General features: G+C 41.5%; 1 protein-coding gene across 1 annotated transcript in view; it reads right to left on the bottom strand.

Moving 5' to 3' along the window:
* Positions 1-6,555: 6,555 nt before the first annotated feature.
* mphosph10 (M-phase phosphoprotein 10 (U3 small nucleolar ribonucleoprotein)) overlaps positions 6,556-12,110 on the bottom strand; it is a 26,782-nt gene continuing 21,227 nt past the window's right edge. The window contains exon 11 of the mRNA XM_034191981.1: positions 6,556-6,862. Within this exon, the coding sequence (XP_034047872.1) occupies positions 6,713-6,862 (150 nt within the window). The 3' untranslated portion in view covers positions 6,556-6,712. The remainder of the gene's footprint in view (positions 6,863-12,110) is intronic.

Genomic DNA, 12,110 nt, shown 5'->3' with positions numbered 1-12,110 from the left:
ACCTTTTCCACATTTTATGTTACAGCCTTATTCCACAATGGAGTAAATTCATTTTTCCCTCAAAATTCTACACAATACCCCATAATTCAATTCAATTCAATTTTATTTATATAGCGCCAAATCACAACAAACAGTTGCCCCAAGGCGCTTTATATTGTAAGGCAAGGCCATACAATAATTACGTAAAAACCCCAGCCCTAACTATAAGCTTTAGCAAAAAGGAAAGTTTTACGCCTAATCTTAAAAGTAGAGAGGGTGTCTGCCTCCCTGATCCGAATCGGGAGCTGGTTCCAGAGGAGAGGAGCCTGAAAGCTGAAGGCTCTGCCTCCCATTCTACTCTTACAAACCCTAGGAACTACAAGTAAGCCTGCAGTCTGAGAGCGAAGCGCTCTATTGGGGTGATATGGTACTATGAGGTCCCTAAGACAAGAAGGGACCTGATTATTCAAAACCTTATAAGTAAGAAGAAGAATTTTAAATTCTATTCTAGAATTAACAGGAAGCCAATGAAGAGAGGCCAATATGGGTGAGATATGTTCTCTCCTTCTAGTCCCCGTTAGTACTCTAGCTGCAGCATTTTGAATTAACTGAAGGCTTTTCAGGGAACTTTTAGCACAACCTGATAATAATGAATTACAATAGTCCAGCCTAGAGGAAATAAATGCATGAATTAGTTTTTCAGCATCACTCTGAGACAAGACCTTTCTAATTTTAGAGATACTGCGTAAATGCAAAAAAGCAGTCTTACATATTTGTTTAATATGCGCTTTGAATGACATATCCTGATCAAAAATGACTCCAAGATTTCTCACAGTATTACTAGAGGTCAGGGTAATGCCATCCAGAGTAAGGATCTGGTTAGACACGTTTCTAAGATTTGTGGGGCCAAGTACAATAACTTCAGTTTTATCTGAGTTTAAAAGCAGGAAATTAGAGGTCATCCATGTCCTTATGTCTGTAAGACAATCCTGCAGTTTAGCTAATTGGTGTGTATCCTCTGGCTTCATGGATAGATAAAGCTGGGTATCATCTGCGTAACAAGAAGATTCCCCATTTACATGAACAAATTGTAATCTATTAGATAAATATGATTCAAACCACTACAGCGCAGTGCCTTTAATACCTATGGCATGCTCTATTCTCTGTAATAAAATTTTATGGTCAACAGTATCAAAAGCTGCACTGAGGTCTAACAGAACAAGCACAGAGATGAGTCCACTGTCTGAGGCCATAAGAAGATCATTTGTAACCTTCACGAATGCTGTTTCTGTACTATGATGAATTCTAAAACCTGACTGAAACTCTTCAAATAGACCATTCCTCTGCAGATGATCAGTTAGCTGTTTTACAACTACCCTTTCAAGAATTTTTGAGAGAAAAGGAAGGTTGGAGATTGGCCTATAATTAGCTAAGATAGCTGGGTCAAGTGATGGCTTTTTAAGTAATGGTTTAATTACTGCCACCTTAAAAGCCTGTGGTACATAGCCAACTAATAAAAATAGATTGATCATATTTAAGATCGAAGCATTAAATTATGGTAGGGCTTCCTTGAGCAGCCTGGTAGGAATGGGGTCCAATAGACATGTTGATGGTTTGGATGAAGTAACTAATGAAAATAACTCAGACAGAACAATCTGAGAGAAAGAGTCTAACCAAATACCGGCATCACTGAAAGCAGCCAAAGATAACGATACGTCTTTGGGATGGTTATGAGTAATTGTCATAATGACAACATCAAAATTGTAAATTTATTAAAAAAACTAAGAAATCACATGTACGTAAGTATTCACACCCTTTGCTCAATTGATGCACCTTTGGCAGCAACTACATCCTCAAGTCTTCTCATGCCACAAGCTTGGCACACCTATTATCATGGAGACACTGAACAGAGTCCTTGATAACCAGAGGAGAGTGTAAGTGTTTTAGCTGTGCTCAATGGTTTACAAATATCCTCTTAAAGGTGTCCAGAAAAGTCAGAGAAAAATCAAAGTCCCAAGCAACTATTTATTTGCTAGAAAAGGAAGCAAAATTCACATAGTCCTCAAGGAACAATGGAACAGCTTTGATTTTCAATGGATTGCGGTCATCTTAAATACTGTGAAAAGGCCAATTTCTATATCCCAAGTGGCTCTTTGCAGCACCTGTCAAGCCCCATCAGGTTGGATGGAAATGTCAGTGCACACCCATTTTTAGATCTCTCCAGAGTTGTTCAGATTCGGATCTGAGCTCTAGCTGGGCTACTCAAGGACCTCACAGAGTTGTCCTGAAGACACTCCTTTGATATCTTGGCTGTGTCCTTAGGGCCATTGTCCTGCTGAAAGATGAACCGTTTCCCCAGTCCAAGGTCAAGAGCGCTCTGGAGCAGGTTTTCATCCAGGATGTGTCTGTACATTAATGCATTCATCCTTCATTCATTCCTTTATCCTTCATTCAATCCTGACTAGTCTCCCAGTTCCTGACACTGAAAAACATTCCCACAGCTTGATGCTGCCACCATCATGCTTCACTGTAGAGATGGCGGCTGGTTTCCTCCAAACATGACACCTGCATTTACACCAAAGAGTTCAATCTCTGTGTCATCAGACCAGAGAATTTTGTTTCTGATGGCCTGAGAGTCCTTCAGGCACCTTTTGGCAAACTCCAGGCGGGCTGCCATGTGCCTGTAACGAAGGACTGGATTCCGTCTGGCCACTCTACCATACAGGCCTGATTGGTGGATTGCTGCAGAGATGGTTGTCCTTCTAGAAGGTTCTCCTTTCTCCACAGGGGAATGCTGAAGCTCAGACAGAGTGACCACCATGGTCACCACTATGACTAAGGCCCTTCTTCCCCGATTGCTCATTTTTAACAGACGACCAGCTCTGGGTAGAGTGCTAGTGGATCCCAACTTCTTTCATTTATGGGTGATGGAGGTCACTGTACTCATTAGGACCTTCAAAGCAGCAGAAACGTTTCTGTACCCTTCCCCAAATTTATGCCTTGAGACAATCCTATCTCAGAGGTCTACAGACAATTCCTTTGACTTCATTTTCAATTTATTTTCACTTATATAGTGCTAAATCACAACAGAGTTGCCTCAAGGTGCTTCACACAAGTAAGGTCTAACCTTACTAACCCCCAGACCAGCAGTGTCAAGGAAAAACCCTCTGAGGAAGAAACCTCAAGCAGACCAGACTCAAAGGGATGACCATCTGCTTGGGCCATGCTACAGACATAAATTACAGAACAATTCACAAAATGAATATACAGGAAATACTGTTGGTGCACAGGACAGAAGGGTCTCCAGCACAAATACTACACCCATCTCTGGATGGAGCTGCACCTTAAACAGAGAGAAAAAACAGAATCAGGCATCAGAAAGACAAGAAATACAGTATAATTTGTCAGCATTAAACAACAAGAAAAACAGGAAATACTAAGGTGATGCCAGCCACTAGCCCTAAGCTTCACTAAAAGACCCAGAATTTATGTAAAGTTGAGGCCGCGGCATGCTCCGTTTCCTAATAAAATGAATTAAAAGAATAAAAAGCGCAGAACTATATTATGCCAGTATCGTCGCCGTGGCTATCCCTCGTTGCCGAGGCTGATGGTCTCCTAGTTGGTTGGCATGGACTCTTAGGTGACTTAGGAGTCCCAGTCACATAGCGCACTGCCTTCCGCAGGTTGGACAGGTTGTAGTTGGTGGGAGTTTCTGCCTGTTGGAATCTTGAAGTCGCTCTTTTCTTCTTCTTCATTTCTCTTTTATGTAGGAGATCCTAGCCTCTTCGAAGGCCTGAGTGCCAAGGTGAATGGCGGATCTCCATTTTGGCCGATCTTTGGCTGCAGTTTCCCAGGTGTTCCAGTTGATGTTGCAATTCTTCAGGTTTAGTTTGAGCAGATCTTTGTATCGCTTCTTCTGTCCTCCGCTGGTTCGGTGGCCCAGTTCCAGTTTGGAGTAGAAGACTTGTTTTGGCAGCCAGTTCTCATTCACCTGGACTACGTGGCCTGTCCAGTGAAGTTGGCTTTTGATGACAAGAGATTCAATGCTGGACAGTTTGGCATCTTCAAAGGACGCTGGCGTTTGTTCTGTAGTCCTCCCAGGTGATGTGGAGGATGCCTCTCAGGCAGCATTGGTGGAAGCGCTCCAGCACTTTGACGTGGCGACGCTAGGTGGTCCATGTTTCCGAGCCGTTCAGAAGAGTTGGGATGAGAATAGCCCTGTAGACTCTGATCTTGGTCTCAGTTCGGAGGTCTCGGTTCCGAAAGACGTGAGTGCGTAGTCTACCGTAGGCTGCGCCAATGCACTGAAGACAGTGCTGGATCTCCGCATCAATGTCTGCCTTGGATGACACGCTTGGCTGCCAAGGTAGGGAAAGTGGTTGACATTTTTGAGGGTTTGGCCCTGGAGTACGATGGTTGGAGGTTGTGGATTGGCATCGTTTGGGCGCGATTGTTGGAGAACCCGCGTTTTCTTCAGGTTGATGTGAAGGCCGAGCTTTGTGTAAGCAAACTCGAAGACTTCGAGGGTGGTCTGGAGTCCTGCTTCCATGTGTGATTGCGACATTGTTGTCATCTGTGTACTCAAAGTCACAGAGAGATGTTGTCTTGGTCAGGTTCTTTGATCAAAGTCAGCTCAGAGGGAAGACCTTCCCGTCCGTCCGGTATCTGATCTTAATCGCCGGTGGGAGTCTGTCTTTAGTCAGGTGGAGGATGGCGGCCACAAAGATGACAAAGAGGGTGGGGGCGATGGCAGCCCTGTTTGATGCCAGAGTTGACTCTGAAAGCATCTGACCTTTCTCCGCTGGCTTGCACGGATGCCGTCATGTCATCATGAAGCAGTCGTACAACCTTGACAAACTTTTTTGGACAGCCGAACTTGGCTAGGATCTTCCAGAGAAGTGGATGGGAGATGCTGTCGAAGGCTTTCGTGAGGACGATAAACACCAGGTACAGCGGGAGGTGTTGTTTGCGACACTTTTCCTGTAGTTGTCGGACTGTGAAGATCATGTCCAAGGCTCCTTGCGATGGACGAAAGCCAGTTTGACTTTTTGGAAGAAAGGTTTCTGCCACTGGTCTTAAACGGTTGTTGGCAATTTGGGCTAGGACTTTTCCCGCGATCGACAGCAGTGAGATGCCACGGTAGTTTTCGCAGTCTGCCCTGTCCCCTTTCTTCTTGTAGACTGTCACGATGACGGCGTCTCTCAGGTCCGCTGGGATATCCTTGTTGACCCAGATCTTCACGATGAGCTGGTGAAGCTGCATTTGCAGGAGTGGTCCTCCCAGTTTGAAGACCTCAGCAGGGATGCTGTCCAGACCAGAAGCCTTGTTGTTCTTCAGTCCGTGGATCACCTGGCTTGTCTCCTGGAAGCTTGGCACTCTGGCAAGATGTTCAACAATGTCATGCTCAGGCAGAAGGCTGAGGACCTCTTCCTCGTCGATGATGGGGTTGATGTTCAGTAAGTCTTCGAAGTACTCCTTCCACCTTGCATTGATCTCCGTCTTGGTCTTCAGGAGTCTAGTGCCGTCTTTGCTTCAGAGTGGGTCTTGTCCCTGGGTGGATGGGCCATAGATGGCCTTGGTGGCAGAGAAGAATCCTCTGGTGTTGTTTCTGTCAGTGAGGGCTTTTATTTCAGTGGCTTTGTCTGTCCACCATTTGTTCTTCAGATTTTGGGTTTCCCTCTGAATGTCTGCCTTCTTCTGTTGGTGTAGAGCCCTCTTGGTGTTGGACTTGGGATCTCTCTTGAACTCCAGAAAGGCTTTGCGCTTTTGGGCCACTAGTTGTTGCAATGCGTGGTCGTTGCTGTCTAACCAGTCCTGATGTTTCTTCTGGTCATAGCCAAGGGTGTTCTGGCATGTGGTGCTGATGGACGTCTCGAGTTCTTCCAGTGGGTGGAAACTGGGGCTGAAAACTGCGCGGGCAGCTCCTGAGCTCAGGAGCATACTATGCTTATACTACTGGCATACTATGGGTTAGCATACTATGCCAGTATGCTAGCCATACGAAAGGGAAAATAAGTGGGTCTTAAGTCTGGACTTTAAAGTCTTCACAGAATCTGACTGTTATATTGACGTAGGGAGATCATTCCACAGAACAGAGGCACAATAAGAGAAAGCTGTGTGACCTGCAGACTTCTTATTCACCCGAGGCAAATTAGTCCTGCACCCTGAGAACACAAAACCCGGGCCGGTATGTAAGGTTTAATTAGGTTAGCTAGGTAGGGAGGTGCCAGTCCGTGAACAATTTTATAGACTAGTAGCAGAACCTTAAAATCTGATCTCACTGGGACAGGAAGCCAGTGAAGGGATGCCAAAATGAGTGTAATGTGGTCGAACTTTCTGCTTCATGTCAAACATCTGGCTGCAGCATTTTGAACCAATTGGAGAGCCCTAATGCTAGACTGTGGTAAACCAGAAAATAAAATTTTTTTAAACGACACTGCTTTTATTTTGAACACAACTGTAACCGCAAATGCAGAACCAAGGACTTGCACACATAATACATGTATGGGCGTTCAGATTGACAGTCATTTGCTTTCTTTCAAAATCTCACAGGCTGATGTTCTTGTGTGATCAAGCATTTATTATAGCAGATGAACAGATTATAGTCACTGGCATTTACACATTTCTAGGCACCAGATTTTACATTTGTGGGAATGAAAACATTTTACAAACCTCTTGCAGATTTCTCATAAAAAGACTGTACATTAAAATCTACAATAACAGTACATCATAATTATAACTTGAGTTTGCTGGCCGACAGTTCTTTTCGTTTCTTCTTCTTTGAAGACGGATCCTTTGCCTTTTTGATCTGACTTTTAACCTGATCCTGCAGCTGAGAGAAGAAGGCTTGAGAAGAACGCAGAGCCTTGTCCTTTCCCTCATCCTGAAACAAGATTATCAATGTTATTTCAGTTGCCTCACAAACTGAACACACAGTATAATTTGACACCAGATTACAGTGCATCTGGAATGTATTCACAGAGCTTTACTTTTCCCACATTTTGTTATGTTACAGCCCTATTCCAAAATGGATCAAAATAATTTTTCTCTCAAAATTCTACTCACAATACCCCATAATGACAACATGAAAAAAACTTTTGAATTTTTTGCAAATTTATTAAAAATAAAAAAAACTACAAAAATCACATGTACGTAAGTATTCACACCCTTTGGTCAATTCTTTGCTGATAAACCTTTGGCAGCAGTTACAGCTTCAAGTCTTCTTGAATATGATGCCACAAGCTTGGCGCACCTATCTTTGGGCAGTTTTGCACATTCCTCTTTGCAGCACCTCTCAAGCTCCATCAGGCTAGATGGGGAGCATCAGTGCAGACATTTTCAGATCTCTCCAGAGATGTTCAATCAGATTCAGGTCTGGGCTCTGGCTGGGCCATTCAAGGACATTCACAGAGTTGTCCTGAAGCAACTCCTTTCAGACCTTGCCTGTGTGCTTAGGATAATTGTCCTGCTGAAAGATGAACTGTCACCCCAGTCTGAGACCAAGACCGCTCCGGAGCAGGTTTTCATCCAGGATGTCTCTGTACATTGCTGCATTCATCTTTACCTCAAGCCTGACTAGTCTCCCAGTTCTCCCAGTTCCTGCTGCTGGAAAACATCCCCACAGCATGATGCTGCCACCACCATGCTTCACTGTAGGGATGGTGCCTGGTTTCCTCCAAACATGATGCCTGGCGTTCATGTCAAAGAGTTCAATCTTTGTCTCATCAGACCAGAGAATTTTGTTTCTCGTGATCTGAGAGTCCTTCGAGTGCCTTTTGGCAAACTCCAGGTGAGTTGCCATGTGCCTTTTGCTAAGGAATGGCTTCTGCCTGGCCACTCTACAATACAGGCCTGATGGGTGGATTGCTGGAGGAAGAGTCCTGGTGGATCTGAACTTCCTCCATTTATCGATGATGGCGGCCACTGTGGTCATTGGGACCTTCAAAGCAGCAGAAATGTTTCTGTACCCTTCCCAGATTTTTGTCTTGAGACACAAATCTCAGAGTCTACAGACACTTTCTTTGACTTGAAGCTTCTTTCTCCGACACACACTGCCAACTGTGGGACCTTATATGTAGGCAGGTGTGTCTTTCCAAATCATGTCCAATCAACTGAATTTACCCCAAGTGAACCCCAATTAAGCTATAGAAACATCAAGGATGATCAGTGGAAACAGGATGCACCTGAGCTCAATTTTGAGCGTCATGGCAAAGGCTGTGAATACCTATGTACATGTGATTTCTTAGTTTTATCTCGTTTGTGATTAATAAATTTGCAAAAATCTCACAAAACCATGTCAACATCATCATTATGGGGTACTGGGTGTCAAATTTTCAGGGGAAAAAAAAGAATTTACTTTATTTTGGAATAAAGCTGTAACATAAAACGTGGAAAAAGTGAAGCGCTATGAATACTTTACAGACGCACTGCATTGTTTACTTTAGTAAGATGTGAACCCTTTTTATTCCCCAATTCAATGTCTCAAACAGAACTGAACAGAAACAACAGATGGATGCATAGGGGTATAAAAGAGTGACCTGCTGGGGTATCAGCATAGTTCGCAGTCTAAAAATCAGATTCTACTTTTATGACTTAGAGGAATTAGTTTGAATGTAATTTTACTACAAATCATAAGAATAATGCAGACACAAGGAGAAAATGCATACATTTTGTTTAAAGGTTCCAGTCAAATCAAACTATTGTTGCAAGATAAGCTGAACAGTTGGCGTGCTACTTGGAACTAAGATGGTGCTCTTTGGTAGAGGGCTAGTACAGATAAAGTCTTGAAAAGATACCAAGGCACTCATCTAGTAAAAAAGTTAAAATGCCTTTATTTTATGGGCAAATCATAATTAAAAAATGCACTTCAACGCGTTTTGGCTAGAAGCCTTCATCAGGAAGTGAACACTCATTCTGAGACAAGTCTTAATTAAAAACCTCAAAATAGGTGGGTCAGCAGGTGTGAACAATTGGATCATCACTTACCCAATGAGAACAAAGTCAGATAAAGGGTATTCAAAGCTGGGGAAAAAAAAAAAGTGGCCTAATGTCTGCCCAGCAATACAAAAATCTGTCAAACATATAAATACATTGCATATCACTAGGACAATAAACTCTTTAAAAGAAATGGCAATATTCTATATCTTCATTGAGACCCGGGTCTATAGTTGCTTTTAATCTAAAAATCCAAAAACTCTGTTGATTCAGCTGTTTTATCCTATTGCCTCCTCTTATAGTTTGTGGTATGTGATCAATGCCAATAGCGCTTAAAATAGAGGGATCACTATTATGTTTATCCTTAAAATGACGAGCCATAGGATAATTGTCATTTTTAGTTCTTATGGCATACTTATGCTCTGAGACTCTATCCTGTAAACGGCGCTTAGTTCTGCCAATGTAAAACACATTGCAGACTGGACACTCTAATTTGTAAATCACAAAAGTAGTTTTACAATTAATAAAATGTATTTCATAAGTATTATCTCCATGTGTATCATAAAATGTATTACATTTAACCACGTTAGGGCAATGGTTACACTGACCACATTTAAAGCTGCCACACCGTTTGACTGAAAGCCAAGTATTTTTTTGAAGGTGCTGGCAAGTAGCTATGAACAAGTTTATCGCTCAAAGTAGGCGCACGTTTAAAGCTGAATATAGGGGGTTCCAAAAACACATTACCCAGAGAAGCATCACGTAGTAAATTCCAGTTTTTCTTGATAATATTTTTAATGTGATGTGATTCTGTACTGAATCTAGTGGAAAAAAAGACCCTTTCAGATCTCTGTCCTGCAGTCTTATTTGTTAAAAGAGACTGCCGTTCTAGACTTCTTGCTCTAGACTTATAGAAAAAAGAACAAGAAGTCTAGAACGGCAGTCTCTTTTAACAAATAAGACTGCAGGACAGAGATCTGAAAGGGTCTTTTTTTCCACTAGATTCAGTACAGAATCACATCACATTAAAAATATTATCAATATTATAATATTATCAATATTATCTTTTTTTCTGATGAAAATGTGATGCTTCTCTGGGTAATGTGTTTTTGGAAGCCTCTATATTCAGCTTTAAACGTGCGCCTACTTTGAGCGATAAACTTCTTCATAGCTACTTGCCAGCACCTTCAAAAAATACTTGGCTTTCAGTCAAACGGTGTGGCAGCTTTAAATGTGGTCAGTGTAACCATTGCCCTAATGTGGTTAAATGTAATACATTTTATGATACATATGGAGATAATACTTATGAAATACAACATTTTATTAATTGTAAAACTACTTTTGTGATTTACAAATTAGAGTGTCCAGTATGCAATGTGTTTTACATTGGCAGAACTAAATGCCATTTACAGGATAGAGTCTCAGAGCATAAGTATGCCATAAGAACTAAAAATGACAATTATCCTATGGCTCGTCATTTTAAGGATAAACATAATAGTGATCCTTCTATTTTAAGGGCTATTGGCATTGATCACATACCACAAACTATAAGAGGAGGCAATAGGATAAAACAGCTGAATCAACGTGAGACTATTGGGATTTTTAGATTAAAAGCAACTATATACCCGGGTCTCAATGAAGATATAGAATATTACCATTTCTTTTAAAGAGTTTATTGTCCTAGTGATATGCAATGTATTTATATGTTTGACAGATTTTTGTATTGCTGGGCAGACATTAGGCCCATTGTTGGCCACTTTTTTTTTTTCCAGCTTTGAATACCCTTTATCTGACTTTGTTGTCATTGGTTAAGTGATGATCCAATTGTTCACACCTGCTGAACCACCTATTTTGAGGTTTTTAATTAAGACTTGTCTCAAAATGAGTGTTCACTTCCTGATGAAGGCTTCTAGCCAAAACACGTTGAAGAAGTGCATTTTTTAATTATGATCTGCCCATAAAATAAAGGCATTTTAACTTTTTTATTAGATGAGTGCCTTGGTATCTTTTCAAGACTTTATTGTTGCAAGATGATGAATACCAACTTTTGCTCCATTGTGACAACCTAGTTTCACAACTGAAAGCAGGGTTGGGTTTTAGATAGTCTAAATCAAGTCTGTGCCAGGATGCAAGCAAAAACAGTCTAAAACCAGTTTTAGCCAGTTTAATGTGTCTATTACTGGCATAAACCTGCAAAAATCTATTAGGTCCTGCTATTGTATGGATCGCAGCAACACCACTGTTGGTTTCTTCTGCGTTAAGTGACTCACTGGCATGAAAACACAGCTCATGTCTTGTTATACCATAGAAACACAGCGTATATTTGCGAGTGCTGTTTGCTGTTAAACTGAAACAGCGACTACAATGTAGAACTAGAGTACCGGGCTCATAGAGCACACACCTCTGCCAATACAAGTTTCCAATTCCACAAATTTTTATCTTGGAAAAAATTTTCAAGGTTAAATTCCTGTTAAAAGTGGCTTTTCATAAGTGAAAATGTAATACAAAAAAAATCATGAAAAGTTCACTTTGTCAGGTATTTCAGAGTGAAACTTTTACATAGTCTAGCTTCAGTACATGGAAAATAAAATGTTTCATTTAATTGTTTAATTTTGATAATTATGTTCTACATCTCCAAAAACAAATAGAAAATACAGATCTCAAAACATAAGAATATTTCAGACCATCAGTAAAAAAAAAAAAAAAGGGTTTACAGTACAGAAATATCTAATGTCTGAAAAGTATGTTCATCTATTCACTCAGTATTAGGTTGTGGCTCCTTTTGAAGGAATTCCTGCATTGGTGCGGAATGGTGCAGAGGTGATCAACCTCTGGCATTGCTGAGGTTCTAGAAGTCCAGGTTGTTTTGATAGCAGCCTTCAGCTCATCTCAACTGTTTGTTCTGATGTCTCTCATCTTCCTCTTGACAACACCCCTTAAAGAATCTACGAGGGATTGTTTGTGGGATCAATCCAGTACAGTAATACTATGGTCCAGCAAACCAGGTACTAGTAGTTCTGGCACTGTGGGCAGATGCCAAGTCCTGCTGGAAGAGGAACTCAGCATCGCCATTAAAGCTTATCAGCAGATGGAAGGATGAAGTGTTCTACAATCTCCCAGTAGACGGCTGGGTTGACTTTGGACTTGTTAAAACACAGTGGATCACCACCACCAGATGACACAGCACACCACCCATC

The sequence above is a fragment of the Thalassophryne amazonica genome, chromosome 2 (genome assembly GCF_902500255.1).
Source record: "Thalassophryne amazonica chromosome 2, fThaAma1.1, whole genome shotgun sequence".
Taxonomy (NCBI): Eukaryota; Metazoa; Chordata; class Actinopteri; order Batrachoidiformes; family Batrachoididae; genus Thalassophryne; species Thalassophryne amazonica.
Note: the sequence above shows the minus strand (reverse complement) of the source record. Positions and strands in the feature narration are given on the sequence as shown.